General features: G+C 41.2%; 1 protein-coding gene across 5 annotated transcripts in view; it reads left to right on the top strand.

Annotated features, from left to right (window-relative positions):
* HECTD4 (HECT domain E3 ubiquitin protein ligase 4) overlaps nt 1–21,083 on the top strand; it is a 166,922-nt gene that overhangs the window by 79,097 nt on the left and 66,742 nt on the right. For 3 of the 5 annotated variants that reach the window (XM_080650565.1, XM_080650566.1, XM_080650567.1), the window contains exons 19-33: nt 1,494–1,647; nt 2,144–2,244; nt 4,194–4,392; nt 6,470–6,616; nt 7,713–7,817; nt 9,181–9,344; nt 9,812–10,045; nt 11,010–11,202; nt 11,395–11,499; nt 14,946–15,034; nt 15,620–15,795; nt 17,520–17,655; nt 17,772–17,913; nt 18,012–18,178; nt 20,257–20,403. In XM_080650565.1, coding sequence (XP_080506691.1) covers nt 1,494–1,647; nt 2,144–2,244; nt 4,194–4,392; nt 6,470–6,616; nt 7,713–7,817; nt 9,181–9,344; nt 9,812–10,045; nt 11,010–11,202; nt 11,395–11,499; nt 14,946–15,034; nt 15,620–15,795; nt 17,520–17,655; nt 17,772–17,913; nt 18,012–18,178; nt 20,257–20,403 — 2,259 coding nt within the window. The remainder of the gene's footprint in view (nt 1–1,493; nt 1,648–2,143; nt 2,245–4,193; nt 4,393–6,469; nt 6,617–7,712; nt 7,818–9,180; nt 9,345–9,811; nt 10,046–11,009; nt 11,203–11,394; nt 11,500–14,945; nt 15,035–15,619; nt 15,796–17,519; nt 17,656–17,771; nt 17,914–18,011; nt 18,179–20,256; nt 20,404–21,083) is intronic. The other 2 variants (XM_080650568.1, XM_080650569.1) reach the window with 1 other exon arrangement.

Here is a 21,083-nt window from a genome sequence, read left to right on the forward strand (position 1 = left end):
ACCTTCATTAGTCCCCAGCTCAGCATCATGTGCACTTCGTTTCTTATGATAAGTACCTTAGGGAGGTAGCAGTGACTTAGTGATGCAGACAATTAACTGCTATGCAAAGGATAACACTGACATGATATCTCAGATTTTACTGTAATTTTACTGTTCCAGACATATGAGTGACCTATATAGAGGATAATCATCTCATTCCCAGGAATAAAGCTTTTTCCCAGTCCTTCCCATTAAAATTTCTGCTGTGGTTTGCTGTTAAAGATGACTTACATACCGTGAGTGTTGATGGTTTTAATGTTAGAGATGCTGCTCTAGAACAATCCTGCAGTGTAACTTTTCCTCCGGGCACCCATCTGTCCCCACGTGCCTGATTCTGAGCCTCTCCCAGAGAGTAGGTGGGCAGGTTGGAACTGAGCACAGTGTTGCATTTGGGCTTGTTAAGGCATGTAGGGTCCATTGCTGGCACGTGGTGCAGATCTGCCCTGGGAGGAGGCACAATCTGAGAGCCTGCGAGATCTGAGCTCTGTTTCTCGTTCCAGTCCCAATATCCTAAGTAGTCTTAGAGAACTTACCTCACCCATATCTTTCTTTGGGTAAGTCACATATCTTAATTCTTCTAGCAGAAGATTAGGATGTTAAGAATATGACTAGGTGCCCTAGATGGTTTGGCTCAATGGATAGAGTGTTGGCCTGCGGACTGAAGGGTTCCAGGTTCAATTCCGGTCAAGGGCACATTGCCCGGATTGTGGGATTGATCCCCAGTTGGGGGTGTACAGGAGGCAGCTAATCAATGATTCTCTCTCATCATTGATGTTTCTATTTCTCTCTCCCTCTCCCTTCCTCTCTGAACTCAATAAAAATATATTTTTTTAAAAAAGAGGCATTGCTAATTCTTTAAAAAAATGTGTCTAGGTAATCATTTCACAATATACAGATATGTCAAGTCATTACATTGTTCACTTTAAATTTATACAATTTTATATGTCAATTGGATACCAATAAAATGGGGGGGGGGGAATGTGATTTTAAAGTCAAATGAAAAATCTGCCTGCCTCTGCACCCCACACAAGCCAGTTTCTCTAGGCAAAAGTGGGGATTACTTCTGTGGGCAGGTGAACTGGTGGTGTAGCCACTCATTTTCTTGCTGTCAGAGACTCAGGGCAGCCCCAGAGCCAAGGGCGCTCTGCAGATGGTAGCTGCCTAAAGTAGCCATTTGCCTACCTAGAGGACCCGCTTATAAAGCGCTTCAGAGGTGCTATGAAATTCACCATGTACACATTTTTTGTGTATGAAAAATCATAGGTTGAAGATGAAATCTATTATGAGATTTCTGTTTCCTCCCTCAGTAGAAGATGGGAAATTTGTGGATTGAATTGCTGTCAACTATAAGTGCTTCACTAATTCAAGAGAATTTGTCAGATAAAGATGATGTTAGTTGCTTTTTCACATGCTGGAGATTACATAAGCAGTGTGTTTTCTTGAAATTTTTGTAGGTTAAAAGGCTTGGAACAAGTTACTAAAGCTACCATGCTTGGTCACCTTCTTCCAGTGCTACTGACTTCCCTGATGCATCCAAATTTGCAGACTCTGATCATGGCTGACGCCCTGATGCCTCAGCTAGTGCAGCTGGTACTCTATACCAGTCAGGTACGATCCTTGGTGTGCCAGCGTGAACTGTTCTGCGGCTGTGTGCATTTGCTGAAGCAGAATAAATATAACCATGTTTCTCAGAAGCCAAGGGAACTAACGATGGAATGAAGAAAAACATCGTGTCTTAAAAGTAAACTGAAACATAAAGGGAAAACATTTTATTTGTTTGACTAAATTACTTACTGCAATCTTTTAGCAAATACTAATTGCTGGTCAGCTGTAAAAGTGCTAATCTACAATGCTACTGAGATCCTGCCATGATATTTCGTCTTCTGAGTTCTTGGTGGCTATCAGTAACCAATATAAATATGTTCCATTCCAGCGTTAATTAAAATGATGTTAAGTGGTCTAAGTAGCAAAGCATTTTTTAGTGAAAGAGGGCAGACTAGGATTGCAAAAAGATGATTTAAGTGATAATTCTAAGTTTGGCTCTGGTACCATCCAGATAACTGACGTAAGCACTTTAAGACATGATGATGGTTTTGTGTTTCAGACGGCTTTGCTGCTTAAAACCCAGTGTCCAGTTTTTGCCGAGGTGGGCTGTTCCCCATGTGGTGCATCCGACCAGAAGGGCAGGCTGTTCCCTGATGAGAGGTGAGCGATGCTGCTTCCTCGCAGGAACCCCTGCCTTGTTTTCTTCTGGTGAAAGCCTAGTGCTTCTTTTACAACAGTGATTTTTAGCGAGGATCATCTAACTGAAAAAAGAAAGAGAATTCAGGGACAAAATTTTACAGATAATTATAGAATTGCTGTGTAGTCTTATAGGAGCAGGTTAGAATAAATTTCCCCACAGATCAAGAGATTAGTTCAAAATTGACAAATTGTCAAATATTAATGATGAGGATGTAAAACATTATGACTTTGGCAAACAGTTTGACAATTTCTTAAAAAGTTAAACTTATACCAACCATATGACCCAGCTATTTCACTTCTAGAGAAAAGAAAGCATAGATTCTGACAAAGACTTGTATATGAAGTTCATAACAGCTTTAGTTAGAATAGCCCCAAAACAAGAAACACCCCTAATGTCCATCAACAAGTGAGGGGATATATGCACACAGTGGTGTAAGCATACAATGAAATCCTACTCAGCAATAAAAAGGAATGAACTATAGATATGTTCAACAACATGGATGAATCTTAGACTACTTATGCTGAGTGAAAGAAGCCAGACCCTCACAAAAGGTATCCTAGATAATAAAAGGCCAATATGCAAATCAACCGAACGGTGGAACGACCAGTCGCTATGATGCGCATTGACCACCAGGGGACAGATGCTCAATGCAGGAGCTGCCCCTAGTGGTCAGGGAGCACTGCTCAGCCAGAAGCCGGGCTCACAGCTGGCGAGTGCAGTGGTGGTGGCAGGAGCCTCTCCCGCCTCCACAGCAATCGGACATCCCCCGAGGGCTCCAGACGGTGAGAGGGCGCACACTGGGGCTGAGGGCCGCCCCCCCAAGTGCACGAATTTCATGCACCAGGCCTCTAGTATACTATATAATGCTATTTATATAAAACTCTGAAAAATGCAAGCTAATTTCCAGTGACAGAAAGCAAAGAAGTGGTCTCCTGGATTATCAAGAAGAAGGAGGAAATTTCACAGGTGTGTCCATATGTCCGAACTTACCAAGTTGTACACTTTAAATTAGTGCAATTTATTATATGTAATTACATCTCACTAAAGCTGTCTTTAAAAGCAATGAGCAGAAAGGAAGGACTTCTGGGTTTCTCTAGAGCAGTATGCTATCCAAGTGAGCTTTGTGCAGTAATGAAAATGTGTATTTTTGTTGTCTAGTACTGTTGACGACAGCCACATGCTGTTATCGAGTGTTTGCAATGTAACTAATGTGACCAAGAAATTGAATTTTAAATTGTATTTAATTTAGATTCAATTTAAGTAGCCATATTTGACTAAGTAACTACCATATTGGATAGCACAGAGCTGAAAGAGAAGAGAATTCCACAGCAGCTGAGTGCAGGATTGGGAATTTGTATCCCACAACCTGGGGCTGTGATGTCCTTGAGAGTTCAATTACAATAGATAAGAGGAACTTGGAAGGTACTTTTCTTTAGTAAAAATTTCAGTACAAAGTAGTTGCATAGACTTACAGAGTTTTCAGCAATTGATGTTCAGATATCAACAAAAGAAACCTTTATAGGATGCTGGTCCTGTGGGATTTGGAAACTGGCCAATTTAAATGCTTACAGTATCTTCTTCTTTTTATTTTTTATTTTTTCTGAGTAACTTTAAATGAGAGTTGGTGAGGTGTCCTCTTGGGTATGATTTGGACTTCCGCCTTGAAAAAGAGAGGGAAACGCAAATATATTGTATAACAACAACAAAAGAAAAGAACCTTATATGTAGGATTTTTAAAAATGTTTCTGATCGCCCCTGATATCAAGCATTCAAAAGCCACAATGTTGTCATGCTGCATGCTGTGGAAAATTAAAGTGACATTTCTTAACCTTTTATATTTCACTGTGTTAATTTTCTTCTTCATGTCCTTGCTGCTAAACTCAGTCATGTTCTCTTTGTCTGGTTTTAGAATGCTGGAAGAGAAGGAAGAGCCAGGCTTTCTCACTGGTTTAAAGATTCCTGCTCCATGGGCTGCTGGCAAGACTGTGGAAACAGTCCATCCTGTCAGAGACAACTATAAATTTAAAGAGACTGTCCACATCCCAGGAGCTCGCTGCCTGTATCTTAGATTCGATAGCAGATGCTCTTCACAATATGACTATGACAAAGTAAGCAAGAACTGCTTTAGAATTGATTCCACTGCTAATAAGCTGATTGTCTTTATATGCTTCTTATTTTTCTTTGCTGCTTGTCATCATTCTTGACTTATTTCTGTCTGCAGATATCTCTTAGAACTTACCTAAGATAATGCCTTGAAGGTAGTGATTGGGGAGTCAAAAAGCCAGCACCTCTGTGTTCTAAGAACAGTGTTTTAATGACATGTTGAAAGTGGGCTTTTGTAAGCTTTCGAAGTTTAGATCCGAGTCAAAGGAAACTTTTCTTTCCGTTCTGCTTACTTCCTGCCTCCCTCTGTGCTTGGAATTCCTGTAGATGTGTGTCCATTCATCTAGAAAGGTCTTACTGCCCAATTCTTGGGGCTTCTCATGTATCTTTTGGGGAGAAGGTGTCCTTTTAGAAGGGTTTCAGGTGTGTTAAGGCTTGTCTGTGTTTAGGTTATTCTTTGCCATTGTCTCAGGAGACTACACCTCCACATAGACTTCGAGGAGGTATCGTTTCCAACCTGGTGGCCAAACCAAATTATAAGTAAAAGGAAGTGTTTGGGGCTTGAAATGTTTCTTCTGTTTATAATTGTTACATTATAAACCATTATGCTGAATTTATGAGGAAAAGCTAATGAAATCATGAATGTAACATATAAAAGAACAACTGAAGGATTATCTAATAGCTTTGTACTTACACATGTAGATTGTTAGCTATCTGTTATATCTCCTCCCTTGACTGTGTAAGGGCAATTGGTCTTACATCCCAGGGGATACTTAGGTTAAGAATAAAAGACTTCTTAACTGTACATACAGTGAAATGGTAAAACACACTACTGGCAAATTATAGAATCCTCTTTCCTATTATCTTTAGACTAGTGAAGATTCCCAGATGTCAGGAGGGACTTAAGACTTGCCCCCAAACTCACCGTAGCTGCAAGGAAGAGAATTTAGAAAATAGTCTTTGGTGGGCCATTCAAAAATTAGATTTTAAAAAAAGGTGGCATCAGTCTACACCACTTCATAGCCCCTGGCATCAGCTACCCCCATGTTTTAGATTCAAACGATAATGACTATTTAAAACAGAAATGGAAGAGTTGCCGTTTTAGTTGGTGTCATTAAGTTTCTCCATTAAAAGCCAGTAATTTGCATCTTCTGATGGATGCTGACCTGCACCTGCACTAGATACTAGGGTTAAATGTGGAGATACAGGGATGCTCACTACATGGATAGAAGAAACATATACTTTTCTAGTGGTCCCGCTGGTGTCAGGAGGGTACAAAGTCACAAAATGATAAGTGTCCAGGACTAAAAGTACAGCTTTTAGATCCAAAGTGATCTCTCTGATGCAGTCAGAGGCTGTCATGGTACACGCTGGAAGACAGGATTTGGTATTCTCAGGAGCCAGAGCCTTATTCTTCCTGTGAGAGTATTTGAATGCCACATGACCTGTAAATTAGAAAGGTGGTTAATTGGATATCAGCGAAGAGCCTTTATTGAAGAAAAGTGTTGATACATGAAAACTGACCCAAGAAGCAGCCCCTTTCTGCCCAAATCAGTGTCATTTTCTTTTTATACCATGAAGCAACATTCTAAGAATATATGGCTTATTTTCAATTTGTTGCATTTTTTCAAATCCTCATTCATTGAGGTTTTTGGGTTGTTTTCTTTTTTGCCTTTATTTTGATGTTGTATGAGATATAACCATCTTTTTACCTGTATTTGCTCACTTTATCAATTTTGGGGAGGGCTTAAGGGGGCAAACTGTACCTTTTATTAATGAATTATATGTAGTTGTTTAGGATTAAAATAGCTATTTAAAAAAATATATATGTTAACTGAGTATAACTATTTTAATGTGAAGTGCCCAAGTCAATTAAATTGTGGTAATATTTGTTATTCTGTAGCTGCCCTGTAAATACCAATGGTCAATTGCATTCAAACTAATATCAGTTGTACCTTTAAAAAAAAATCAGGGAATATTAGTTATACTATGACTCCAGTGCCTGGTTATAAATGTGTTTTTAAACAAACATTTTCTGCAGCCTTTTTATTTGTAGATGTTGTTTTTGTTTTTCTTTTACAGTCTAACAGTATATTTTCTGTTTTGAAGTTGGTGATATACGCGGGGCCTAACACAAACAGTAGGAAGGTTGCTGAGTATGGAGGCAATACACTGGGATATGGCAGCCGTAGTGTCTTAGGAACTGGTTGGCCGAAAGACTTGGTGAAGGTATGGTATACAGTCACATTCACTTCATAGAAAAGAAAAATGAACTTATATTCCTCTAGTATATTAAGTAGAAATCCAAAAAAATTTGCAAGGGGGCTTTTTAAGGTGGGGCTACCTTGCCAGGCCTGTGAAGTCACTACTTCTTTCAAAATGACCCTCCTTTCCCTTGCAGGGCATCAGACCCCTGTCCACTCCAGAGCCTGTCACACAGGTTACTGCATGGACTGAGGTGGTCACAGCATTTCCTTCCCTGGCCACTAACAGGACTGCTAGTTCTTCCAGCTCACTTCTTCTCTGGGATAGGAGACCCTTATAGTGGCTCTCCTGGAACCACAGGGCCATTGAAGTTTAAAAATGTGGAATCTATGTTTGCAGATGAATTTGGGCCTTAGGAGCAAAAATGATGATCCATTCTCAGGCTGATAAGATTTGAGCCATGCTCTGTGATCTACCTAGAACATGAATATGAACTGAAAAACCCATTAAGACCCCCAAACCTTTCCCAAGGGTGTTCCCAGAGCCTTTATCTCATATACATTATGTACCCTCTCTAATTCAGTCACAGACAACGAGTTTCCTCTAGAGGGCTAGTCCCGAGCATCCGACGCCAGGTCAGCACAGCACTTTTAGCTGTTCTCTTTTTCTTTCTGATTCTCATTCGCCGTGTTGGTTCTGCCACACAGAGCAGGCTCCCCCAGCACTGCCTCTGTGTTCTGCACGACACTGGCCACTTGCTGGCCTTATTGGCACAGTGAGGTGGTGGTGTGAAGAGGGGGGAGGAGGGCAGGAGGAATAGAAATTTGAGGTATTTATTAAAATTATGCTTAAGATTTGATTCATCTTTACTCTGATCCTGCTATTGGGCAGTTGTGATTCACTTCACAGATGCCTCGTCCCAAAAGCCACCTGGATAGGAGAGACACCTGAAAGGTTGATGTCCAAATGAGAGGGGATGGAATTTGAATTTAAAAAGCAAGTGAGGAAAGGAGTGAAGTATTGCAGTGGTCCTTTTGAAAGTAAATCTCTGAAATTCATTGCTCTCTTGAAAACTGTCTGTCTCGTTTTTAAAGTGCATTTTCCCCCCTTAAATTTTAAGGTGGAAGGAGATACAGTCACCTTCTCCTTTGAAATGAGAAGTGGCCGTGAACACAACACTCCTGACAAAGCCATGTGGGGCTTTGCTTGCACAGTTCGAGCTCAGGTACTTGACTAACCTCTGCTGTGGACATAGTACTTTCTCCTTTGTGCCTTGATTACATACATCATATTTGCCTTGGAAGCGGGGCAGAATATGAGTCACTGTTTCATCCATCTCTTCCATTTGAAAGGAGTAGACTACTGATAGTAAGTAGGGGTTTTATGGAATAAAACCAGCTGTGACCTCAGATCCATTTAGCAGCACAGAGAACCATGCGCAGGGCTCTGTCTTCGAAGCCGGGAAGAGATGATCTACCTCCAGAGTCTTTCCATAGGACGAAGAAAGCTTAGACACTAAGCGTTTGAACTCTGGGTTTTAAGAGTAGTAGGGTCAGATTATTTCCATTCTAGTCCCAAAGGCTCTTCTTGCTAGACTAGGCCTGTCTCTGATTAATTATTTGTGTTATACTCTGTGTACAGGTTTAATCTACTCTTTTTTTTTTTTTTTTTTTTTAAATATATTTTATTTATTTTTTACAGAGAGGAAGGGAGAGGGATAGAGAGTTAGAAACATCGATGAGAGAGAAACATCGATCAGTTGCCTCCTGCACACCTCCTACTGGGGATGTGCCCGCAACCAAGGTACATGCCCTTGACCGGAATCGAACCTGGGACCCTTCAGTCCGCAGGCTGACGCTCTATCCACTGAGCCAAACCGGTTTCGGCTAATCTACTCTTTTTAGCAGTGCATAATAGTTATTCCCCACCTCCCTCTGCCCCCGGAATCTATGTAAAAAAATTATTTTCCCACCTGAAAAAAAGGAGAGGGATGAATAGGAGTTTACTAGCCCCTCAAGGTGCCTGGTTTGTACAGTGTATTTTAGATTGGGGGGTCACTTACGTTTAAGCAAGCTAAGACTCTCTGGAGTGAAATTCTCTGCTAGAACATAAGCGCTGAGAGAGCAGGCACTTTGGTTTGTTCTCTGCTGCATCTCAAGCTCCTAGAGCAATGGCTGGTACACAGGAGGCACTCAGTAAATATTTACTGAATGAATGCTCTGTCATCATTGACACATATTGGTGTGAGCACAGGATGGAGGTGACAGAACGAAATAGTGACTTACACCCAGGTAGGCACGGCAGAGGAGTTACCCAAACAGTCATGCATGGGATCTGTGCAGTTTCTAATATGGAGTCTTATTGGCTCTTCTCTCTCCAGAACTGTGTTGAGACTTCACTCTGTGGTCATTCCAGTGCCACCATCTCTCTGCTCATGGTGTTGGGTGCTGTCCCTGTGTCCCATAGCAATGGTACTTGATGCTGCTCTGTGAGCCCTGTGGTTGGGGACAGTGCAGTGTGGTGAGTGCAGGTGGAAGGGCTCTGCCATGTGCACTGACCAGTGTGGTTTGCCCCCGTCTGCGTTGTAGGAGTCTTCGGAGGATGTGTCAGGAGGCTTGCCCTTTCTGGTAGACCTGGCTTTAGGGCTGTCTGTGTTAGCTTGTTCCATGTTAAGAATCCTGTACAATGGACCAGAAATTACCAAAGAAGAAGAAGCCTGTCAGGAGCTATTGCGGTCCAAACTTTTACAAAGGTAACAAAGGGCTCAAATTGGGCTGGTTTTGCTCACAAAGGAGAAATGACTTGATGTGGAAAACTGCTTTTAGTGTTTCCCAGCTGATCGTGCCTACTGCCTGACAGTCCTGTGGGTGTCATTGTGTAATTAAATTAAAGGATCCCCAAAAGAATGGGTAGATGGGTGATAAAGCAAGTAGGGCAAAATATTTATTTGAGAATCTAGGCGATGGGTATATGGCTGATAACCATGTAATTTTTTTCAGCTTTTAAAATATTTTAAAGTTTTCATAATAAAAAGTTAGGAAGGAGGTAGATTTCCAAAGATGTGGTTTTGTATAATATGCTCATTTTCTTTAGAGCATATTTAAATAGTGAATAAATACTCAATGCATAATGTGATCCTTCATGTTTTATTTGTCTGCGAACTTTAAGTAGCTTTCCAGATAGAAGAGGAAGTGAAGAACCTCTTTTCTGTCTGTTCAGGTGCCAGTGGCAGGTGGAAGCCAATGGCGTGATCTCCCCTGCCCTTACTCCAAGCCCGTCTCCATTGCCTCTGACCATTGAGGAAGACAGAGAATTCACCTACCCCTCTGACGTCCTCGTGCCTCCAGTTGGAAGCTACTTTGACCTGCCCCGGATCAGGCTGCCTCCAGGAATCATGATAAAGCTCAGGGAAATTTCTGGGCGTGCTAGACCTCAATTTAGACCAAGTATAAAGTATGTTTCTACATAGCATTTCATTTTCCCCAATGGAAAAACATGTTTAAATAGTTGAAGGGGGATAACTTTCTTATAGTCTAGCAAGTGAACCTTTAATTTAATGATTGTTAACCAAGTATCTCAGGTGGTATTCTGTTGTGGGCTTGTAGTCAGCAGTTAGCATCACCTAGGAACTTGTTAGTTCTTGGGCCCCATTTTACACCTGCTGAATCAGGACCTCTGAGGATGGGGCCCAATAATCTGTTTTCACAAATTTTCCATTTGATTCTGTTGCATGCTACAGTTTGACAAGTTCTAGGTTTTCCTCGGGTGGCTTTATCTTTTACTTTCATTTCCATAGAGTCTAGAGGTATTTCGTTGTTTTTGATGCCTAGAGAGATGGTGAGGGCGGGGTCTTTATTTTGAAGTCTTGCAGTTACAGATGTCTTCATGGTATTCTTGTTTAAAGTGAACCCTATTTTGCAGGCCTCTGCTCTGCCTAATGAGGCAAGATTGCCTATTTCAGAGGAAAATATAAAGAATAGATGACATTTAAAATGAAAAACAAAAAACAGAAGCACCATTGCTTTCAATCCTACATCTGTACACATGAAATACTACAAGTCACAAACTGCATAAAATTAATTGGCAGATAAATGGTGCCAAAGGTCTTTTTTGATCCTGACACCTCTTCCAGCTCTAATGTGACTAGAGCTTGAAATGTATGAATCACAGAAAGTGAAGTATCACTAATTTTGATTTTCAGCTTTATCAGCCAATGTTAGTTTTATCAGTTAAATATATTTAATTATTACCAACTTGATAGGAAAGCCATCACATAATGTTCATGCCTCTTTATTGGAAGAAGGTGTGGTAAATATTTAATATATTTAAATCAAAGCCTATGTTCTTTAACCTGTAAGAACGTATTGGTAAGTTGAGCACATGGCATATCCTTGACCATTTTCCATTGTAATCACAGAGAGGTAATTCAACCAGATGTGATGGAGGAGATGGTGGTATCATGTGTTATTAAGCACTTGAACTTGGTTGATGCACTGCAGTCTCTAATAAATTTCCAGTATCAAGAAGAACATGCTGAGGAATATGACTTATTGTGTAAAATTATGGGAGAGACCTTTAAGAAACTCAATGCCATGGAGAGACAGCTGCAGGTAAGGGAAAGCTAAAACACCAATATTTCTCTTATAACAGTTGGAAATAATTTCATTCCTAGAAATGTAATGAAGTTTACAAAGTGATCTGAATTTTAAAAAATTATTACGGCTAAAATTTCAGAATTTATAGATTGCACTTGTTTTTATTTTGCATTCATTTTCACATTTTTTTATATTTTAATGTATCAGAGTGTTGCAGAACTGGAACAGAAATGGCAGAGTGAGGTGGACGATGCCATGCAGGGGAAACTGGAGAACAACATGCCTTTCTTCTATGACTATCATTTCAATGAGGTGAGCGAATATATGCCGTGTGTATAGAGATAAAATAATGTCACTTCTTAAAATGTTGCACACCCCAAAATGTACCCATTCTTTAAAAGGGTTAAATAAAATTTATTAGACCAACATATCAGTAATCCTATCTAATAAAGAGGGAATATGCTAATTGACCCTCATGCTGCTGCAAAGGTGGCAGCACCCACAGCCAATGAGGAGGAAATATGCTAATTGACTGCCCCACCCTCAAATATGGCAGCACCCACAGCCAATAAGGAGGGAATATGCTAACTGACTGTCACTCCCTCAAAGATGGCAGCACCCACAGCCACAAGATGGCGGCTCCCAGTTCTCTCAACCCCCCGGCCGCCCAGGGCTGGCCCAAGGCACAGGCAAGCCTTGGATGGCAGCTGCCCAGCCGCCCAGGGCCACCCGAGGCTTATGCTGCCGGCAGTGGCAGCAGCAGAGGTGTGATGGGGGCGTCGCCTTCCCCTGATCACCAGGTCACCTCCTGCCCCTGAGTGCTCCCGGACTGTGAGAGGGGGCAGGCCAGGCTGAGGGACCCCTCCTCCAGTTCATGAATTTTCATGCACCGGGCCTCTAGTACAAATAATAAATTACTTGTTAAGTTTTATTTTTATGGGAATGCACATGTTGACTCCTTTTTAAAAAATATATATTTTTATTGATTTCAGAGCGAAAGGGAGAGTGAGAGAGAGATAGAAACATCAGTGATAAAAGAGAATCATTGATTGACTGCCTCCTGCACGGGGTCTCCTACTGTGGATTGAACCTGCAAAGTGAGCACGTGCCCTTGATCAGAATCAAACCTGAGACCCTTTAGTCCGCAGGCTAATGCTCTAGCCACTGAGCCAAACCAGCTAGGGATTAAGTTGTTTTTTAAATGATTAATAGTGTTATAAAGAAGCTAGCATCATTATCAAATTTTGCTTTCAATCCTTAAAAAAACAAATCAATGGCAAAGTTACAAGCACTGAAAAAAAAAAAAATCCCCAGAAAGTGGCCAATACCATTTTTAATCACTGAAGTATCAAATGATAATTTACAAATGTGCTTCTGGCATAGAAATATGGACCAAAGAGGGTGTTTTTCCCCCTGAAATTTTCTTTTTTTTTTTAAAGATATTTTTCTTATTATTTAATTACTTTATTTTTTTTTAATTTAATAAATCTTTATTGTTCAGATTATTACAATTGTTCCTCTTTTTTCCCCCCATAGCTCCCCTCCACCCGGTTCCTACCCCACCCTCTGCACTTACCTCCCCCACACTGTCTTCATCCAAGGTCCAGTCTCTTCCCGCACCTCCCACACCCCTTTCCCCCCAAGAATTGTCAGTCCACTCCCTTTCTGTGCCCCTGATCTATTATATTCACCAGTTTATTCTGTTCATCAGATTTTTTATTCACTTGATTTTTAGATTCACTTGTTGATAGACATGTATTTGTTGTTCATAATTTTTATCTTTACCTTTTTCTTCTTCTTCCTCTTCTTAAAGAATACCTTTCAGCATTTCATATAATACTGGTTTGGCGGTGATGAACCCCTTTAGCTTTTTCTTATCTGTGAAGCTCTTTATCTGCCCTTCAATTCTGAATGATAGCTTTGCTGGGTAGAGTAATCTTGGTTGTAGGTTCTTGCTATTCATCACTTTGAATATTTCTTGCCACTCCCTTCTGGCCTGCATAGTTTCTGTTGAGAAATCAGCTGACAGTCGTATGGGTGCTCCCTTGTAGGTAACTAACTGTTTTTCTCTTGCTGCTTTTAATATTCTCTCTTTGTCTTTTGCTCTTGGCATTTTAATTATGATGTGTCTTGGTGTGGTCCTCTTTGGATTCCTTTTGTTTGGGGTTCTGTGCGCTTCCTGGTCTTGTAAGTCTATTTCTTTCACCAGGTGGGGGAAGTTTTCTGTCATTATTCCTTCAAATAGGTTTTCAGTATCTTGCTCTCGCTCTTCTTCTGGCACCCCCATAATTCAGATGTTGGTACGCTTGTGGTTGTCCCAGAGGCTCCTTACACTATCTTCAAATTTTTGGATTCCTTTTTCTTTTTGTTTTTCTGGTTGTGTGTTTTTTGCTTCTTTGTATTTCAATTCTTTGACTTGATTCTTGCAGTCCTCTAGTCTGCTGTTAGGTCTCTGTATAATATTTTTTATTTCAGTCAGTGTATGTTTAATTTCTAATTGGTCCTTTTTCATATCCTCGAGGGTCTTGCTAAATTTATTGGCCTTTTTTAGAAAATTCTTGAAAAACCTTATAACCGTGGTTTTGAACTCTATATCCAGTCATTTGTTTTCCTCCATTTCTTTCATTTGTGACCTGTTTCTTTGTCTCCGCATTTTCGTTGCTTCCCTGAGTAGGTAGAGTAGCTTTGTGTGGTAGGTGTCCTCTAGGGCCCAGTGGCTCAGCCTCCCCAGTTACCTGAGGTGGACACTCTTGGTGCACCCCTTTGTGGACTGTGTGCTCAGCCTTGTTGTAGTTAAGTCTTGATTGTTGTTGGTATCACTGGGAGGAATTGACCTCCAGGCCAATTGGCTGTGAGGATCAGCTGTGTCTACGCTGGGGAAACTTCTGTGCTGGAGACACTCTTATGAGACAAGACTTGCAAAATTGCAAAAGCCTCTGTGCTCAGCTTGGATGGGGCGTAGTTTCAGGGCATAGCAGACAGCCTTGGTTTCCCATCAGCCCTGCCCTATGAGGCCCCTGGGTCTCAGTGTCCCTCGGTAATTGCTGCAAGCACATCTGAGAGACAGCTGCCCTCGAGTTTCGCCCGCTGCCAGACAGTCCAGTTTCTCCCCAAATGAGTCAGGGTTCCCAGAATCTTGCCCAGAACTGGAGTTCAGCGCAGTCGGGAGCTTCTGTCTCCCTCCTGCTTTAGAAAGCCAGCCATGCACTCAGCCTCCTGTGCATTCAGCAGTTAGTCCTGTCTGCGCGCGCGCACCTCCAACCTCTGCCTTCCGCAGCTCCCGAGTCTCAGTGTGCTTTCTCTTCTCCTGACAGTCCATATTCCCCCCAAATGAGTCTGGTTTCCCAGCGTCTCACCCAGGACTGGTGTTCAGTGCAGTCGGGAGCTTCCTTCTCCCTCCCACTTTAGAAAGCCAGCCGCGCACTCAACCGCCCGTGCACACAGCTGCCCGTCCTCTCCGCGTGCGAGTCTCCGTACCTCAGCCTTTTGCAGCTCCTCTGAGTCTCAATGTGCTTTCTTCTTTTCTTCTAGTTGTAGAATTTCCACTCAGCCAGCTTTCCTTTGGTTCTGGATGGTGTCCGTTTTGTCTTTTAGTTGTAGTTTTGATATTGTTGTGCGAGGCAGCTGTTTAGGTATTTACCTATGCCTCCATCTCAGTTTCCCCCCCCCTGAAATTTTCTATTCCTTTTAACACATGCAGAAAAACTCAGTCTTTGCAGATCCTGCATACCATCTTTTCTTGATTTTTCCTTCTTTAGAACAAAGTGAAAGAACTAGAACTTTTGTGTTCAATGAAGGAAGTCTCCTTTGATGGAAATGATCTTGAAAACATGGTCCTATCACTGAGGTTAGTGATGTTAATAACTATGCAAAGCTAATTTATTCCCTTGGTGCTTAAAAATGTGAAGATCTTGTCTCAACAGATATTTTATAAAATAGTGTGTATTCATGAAATACTTTAGACTTGTGAATTTTTTAAAAATATATTTTTATTGATTTCAGAGAGGAAGAGGGAGAGAGAGATAGAAGCATCCATAATGAAAATCATGGATCGGCTGCCTCCTGCAAGTCCCCCACTGGGGATCGAGCCCACAACCCAGGCATGTGCCCTTGACCGGAATTGAACCTGGGACCTTTCAGCTCTCAGGCTGGTGTTATATCCACTGAGCCAAACTGGCTAGGGCTAGACTTGTGAATTTTTATTTTAACCTTCAAAAATTAGCACCATGGCATTTGAAACTGGGTAAAAATAACTAAAACTGACCACAGTTTTATGGCACTGCTCCCCTCTGATGGGGAAAAGGGGAGGTGAGCAATATTTATCAGTTGACTTTTGCTTAGTTTCCCGTCAACTCATATTTTTTGTAATGAAAAAAACTTTGGATTTGGTAAACTAGAGAACAACTAAATGCACCTGAGCCTTTCTTTATAGGGAGAAGTTCCTACAAGAAGTGAATTCTCTTATTCAGAAACCCTCGCACCCACTGGCTAAAACGAAGACGTTAGTGAAGAGCTTAATGAACCGAGCTGAACTCTTGCTGCATGTCACCATTGCGGCCCATTCTGGCCTCACCAGAAGCATCTCGGGAACCCCTGCAGAGACACCGGGTACTGCTCCAAGCCAGCCCTGCACAAGCTCTTTGCACTAGCCGGCTCACAAAATGTGCATCAGCTACTTTTTAAAAAATCACTCTTGTGTACTCTCAGAAAGGAAGAAAAAGGAAATTTTAACATTTTTATTTTGCCTTTTACTTTTTCCAGCCAAAAAATGCTTTTCATTGAATTCATGTGGTGTTTTGTGAGTCAGCTGAGCACCAGGGATGCTTCCTTGCCTGCCTCTTCCATTTTTCTTGCGAGCATCTAAGAAGCCCAATGACATGTATTTTTATAATTCCATGCCCCTTATTTTTAGTTGATGGTTTGCCATTTTCATAGTAACAAATATAATTAGATAGTCAATATTGTGAATCTTTTTTAAAAAATATGTTATTGATTTCAGGGAGGAAAAGAGAGGGAAAGAGAGATAGAAACATCAATGATGAGAGAGAACTGTTGATCGGCTGCCTCCTGCATGCCCCACACTGGGGATCGAGCCAGCCACCCGGGCATGTGCCCTGACCAGGAATTGAATTGTGACCTCCTGGTTTAAAGGTAGATGCTCAACCACTGAGCCATGCTAGCTGGGCAATATTGTGAATCTTGTAATGCATCATATTTTCCTCTTGAAATTGAGTTTGCATTTCATCTTTTAATAGGTGGAATCTTCTAGCATGAATTTCCACTATTAAATTTTTTCCCCTGATCCCATTCTAATTGTTAGCGTGAAAACGTGTTTCTCAGGGACATTAATGAGTCTTCTTACTTAAGCGGGATCACAACTTTGGGCATAGTCCAAAATAACAAATGTTAATTCTTCTCCTGAAAACACAAGTTGAGTAAACATATTCTTAAATGAAAGACTCCATGTATTCCAGCCCATTATCTGATGGAAACTATTCAGCAGTTTGCAGTCAGCTGATTGCCTAGGGCTCTCTCACTTGGGAGAGAAGTCTAGGCTGACTCCCAGGTTTCTGACCCTCCCATAGGCTACCGCTCCCTGAGAACATCAGGGGAAGTGTGCCAAGTGTGCGGCAAGATCGCATGCCAGGGTGGTCCGCTACATAACGTCCCTGGCCCCGTTAGCCCGAGTTATTTAAAGTTCCCATAGAAAGACAACGACTCACTAAGGCTGGGGATGCTACCCAAGAGGCTCTTACATTAAACTGTTCCTTTATAAAGCAACTATTTTCTTGGATAGGGTTAAGGAGTATATCTTATAGGAAGGGGCTGGTCAGATTCTAGCTCAAGTGTGATATTTACTCTTACTGTGATCAAAACAGAGGTGTCGCAAAATGGTAGTAAGTTAGTTAAACAAATCCAGGATTAAAGGGGAACAAAAGCCATCTCTGGGAGATAAAAAGGGTCTGGATTTACTTGAATAAATAAATTTTTGCTCCCAGAAATCACTTTATTCTCTCTTGCTTTTTGAAATGCTATACTAAAGTGGACATTGATAGTCAGATAAATTAAATGAATTTTTGAGCCTTTCTTTGGAAACCCAATTTGGTGATGTGAATCTTTTGGTGAGAAGATCTTAGTTTTCCAAGCTAAGATTATTTTTAACCCAATATCCAGGCTTTAAAAATGGGCCTAAAAGTATTAGTTGTGCTTTGCTTGCTGGTTTGGTGGTTTAAGGCTCATAGAAAGCAAAGCTCTCTGGTGGTTCCAGGCTACTGCCATCCTTACAAATGGGATAGCAGACATGTGAACCCTTTTATTCCGCTCTGTTCCAGCTTGTAAATCAGCTTCTGAAACAAAGGTGATATCTCATGCTGTGCGGCAGCCTGTTTTTCTTCGTAGCATGTCGGCTCCTTCTGACCTGGAAATGATTGGTAATGAAGATTTGGAATTTACTAGAGCAAATCAGAGGTAAATGGCTAATGGCCAAGGTTGGATTCCCACACGCAGTTGAATGCTTTTCAATAAAAAACCACACTCCCTGGGGGTCTCTTGTTTTTCTGAGCCAACAGTTTTCTTTTCCGTAGGCGGCGCCACGTGACCAGCCACCGGAGCAGCTCCTTTACGCTTCTGCAGTCATTGGCCATTGAGGACAGCAGGGACAAGCCCACCTACAGTGTCCTGCTGGGGCAGCTGTTTGCTTTCATCGGCACCAATCCTGACCAAGCTGTATGTCACGTATTGCCGACCATAGATAAATAGCACTGAAAAGCACAGAGGGCCTGTGACAGCCAGAATCAGGTGCACTTCCTTCTCATGCATTTCAGGTGTCCAGCAGCAGCTTCCTTTTGGCTGCCCAGACACGGTGGAGGCGGGGAAACACTCGCAAGCAGGCCCTGGTACACATGCGCGAACTGTTGACTGCAGCTGTGCGAGTTGGGGGAGTGACGCATCTTGTGGGTCCAGTGACAATGGTTCTTCAGGGAGGACCCAGGTCAGTTGTTTCTGTTGGTTTATACTGTCCTGTCTGGAATGGGCAAAACCCTCCCAAAGATTATTCTTGGGGCCAAATCATAGACTGTGGTTTTGCTTATGTTTCCTCCTAAAATATTATATTTTTATAAAAGCAGTTCATGATTTTGTAAACATTCAGCATATATAGAAAATAAGTCTCTTTACTCACTTTTTCCTCTTAAATTCCACTGTTCATTAACAGCTTGTTGTATCAAGTACACATACATAAATATCTGTTTAATTCTCTTTGTACACATAAGTGTGTATGTGTGTGATTTTTTAAAACTTAATACCTATTGTACAATACATGCCTTACTGTAATCTGAGTTGTTTTGCTTTGTATATCTTGGATCTATCTTTTCATGTCACTGCATATAGATCTGCTTTACAGTTTCTAAGAACTTGGTGGACCTCCATTGTATGGATGTCTAAATTTTATATTATTTAACTCATCCCCTGCTGATGGACACATCGGTTCATTCTTCCTTCTCTCTCTTCCTCTTCCTCCCTCCCTTCTGTTCGTTCTTCCTTTTTTCTGTTTTGTTTGTTTTTGCATTAACAATAGTGCTTTATCAACATCCTTATAGTTGTATTTTTGTATACTTTTATGCTTATTTACTGTATTAATTTCTAAAAACATAATTGTAGATACTAACTTAGAAGAAGGTTTTGTAACTGATTTGTGAGGAATTTGGCATTACTAGTTTCCCACTGTGCTTCAAAGATCTTCAGAGAGAAATAGAAAAGGCCTTTCTCTCCCAGTCCTGGGCCGGGACTGCTGGAGGCTGCCTGTGCCTCCTGGCAACTCTCTGGAGAACTGTGGCCAACGAGGGAGGGCAGTGGCTGGAGGAAAATGCGTTAAACAGGAGCTCATGTGAATATCTTGAGAAATTTCTGTCAATCGGGAGGCTGTTATTCTTCAGAAGCAAACAACTCCAAAATCTCGGTGGTTTAAGCAAAATTTTAGTTCTTGCTCATGCCCATCACAGGTCCATCTTGGCTCATGGTAGTCACTCAAGGAGCCCAGGACAGAGAGGAGACCACCATCTCAAAAGCCGTCGGTCCCCCTTGTCAGAGCTCTGGTCATTGGCCAGACTAGTCACATGCCCACCCAACCACAGGGGTGCCCTGAAAGCTTAGTGAGTAACACTAACAATACCACAACTTACTTCCAGAATAATTTCTCCCTAATGTTTCCCTCAATTACTAATGTCACATGTCAAACATTTGAAAAACTGCAAAAAATCCCGAAGTGTAAAATCACCTGTAAATCTAGTATCTTAAAATAAAACTTAACATTTTAGTGTATTCTGTCTTTATTCTAACCATAGATCTCATCTCTTATAATGTTATTAGTGGTTGTATAGCACTGTATCATGTTGCTGAACCTTTATTAAGCCAACTCCCTATTTTTAAACCTTAGGATTTATTTTTGCTATTATAAACAATATTACATTGCTTATCTTTGTCGGTAAATCTAGATAGTTCCAGTTCTAAACTAATAGCAGTTGCTATAGAATCTAGCCCAAGTTGTGTTTTTACACTGGGGAAGTCTTACTTCAGTCAGCTAGATTATCCTTCTCTGCTAATAGAGTGTGAACTTGAAAAGGACACTTAGCTGATCTGGGCCTTGGCTTTCTCATTAGTACAATTACATTTACAGCATTCATTGCTGCATGGGACACTGTAGGTGTGTCTCAAATAAGTAATTTTCATTATTAAATATATTTGGGAAATTTTGGGTATCATTTCTTGCTCTTAGACAGACTATGGACTTTAACTTTATAAGGCTCTGAGAAGTCCTGCAGTAGGGAGCCTGCTTAACTTTACCTAACCTAGGATTCCTTGTACTGTTCTTGAATGTGTGGCATTATCTTGGAGGCACACTTAGAAATCCTGCCCAACGGTCTCCTGTGGTCCTGCAGTCAGGGTAACACCAGTGATCTCCAAGATCCCTTCAGTTCTAAATTCATTAGACACTCAGGTTTCTCAGAAGAAATCTCTTGCCCTCATGTTCACTATCACTGTTCTTGACTGAGTTTTGGCTTTGTTTCCTAGAATTGAAGAACTAACCTGTGGTGGGATGGTTGAGCAGGTCCAGGAAGCCTTTGGCGAGACCATGACCTCTGTCGTGTCTTTGTGTGCTCGTTACCCTATTGCATGTGCAAATAGCATTGGACTCTTGTGTACCATACCTTACACCAGGTAAGCAAGGAAATGCTTTTTATTGTATATAAATTATACCACATTGTAGTTAATTCAATAAAAATATTTTTAATTTAAAAAATTGGATTTTGCCCTGACCGGTTTGGCTCAGTGGATAGTGTCGGCCTGCGGACTGAAAGGTCTCGGGTTTGATTCTGGTCAAGGGCATGTACCTTGGTTTTGGGCACATCCCCAGTAGGAGGTGTGCAGGAGGCAGCTGATAGATGTTTCTCTCTCATCGATGTTTCTAGCTCTCTATCCCTCTTCCTTCCTCTCTGTAAAAAATCAATAAAATATATTAAAAATAAAAAATAAAAAATTGGATTTTTTTTGCCTTGATTATCCAATGATACCATTCTGATTAAATGAGCTTGCCTCCTGACGCCTGACGTTACTATGTAAATTCCTTATTGTTGAGTTCCTACATGATCAAATGTGGCCATTAGAGATTATATTACATTGCGAGAATGGAGAGGTTTGAAGAAAAGAAAAAGGTCCTTAGGAAATTACTTATAATTTTGTTAAAAAATTTTTTTGCATGTGCACATCTATTTCCTTTCTTAGTCACTCAGTTAATAGTTTGAAGATGTCAGTCACTCATGAAGTCATTCTTTGAATCCCCTTATGATAAAAACAAATTTTTTTTCTGTTATAGCAACCTTGAGTTCATGCCATCAATT

Source organism: Plecotus auritus (assembly GCF_963455305.1).
Source record: "Plecotus auritus genome assembly, chromosome: 13".
Lineage (NCBI taxonomy): Eukaryota > Metazoa > Chordata > Mammalia > Chiroptera > Vespertilionidae > Plecotus > Plecotus auritus.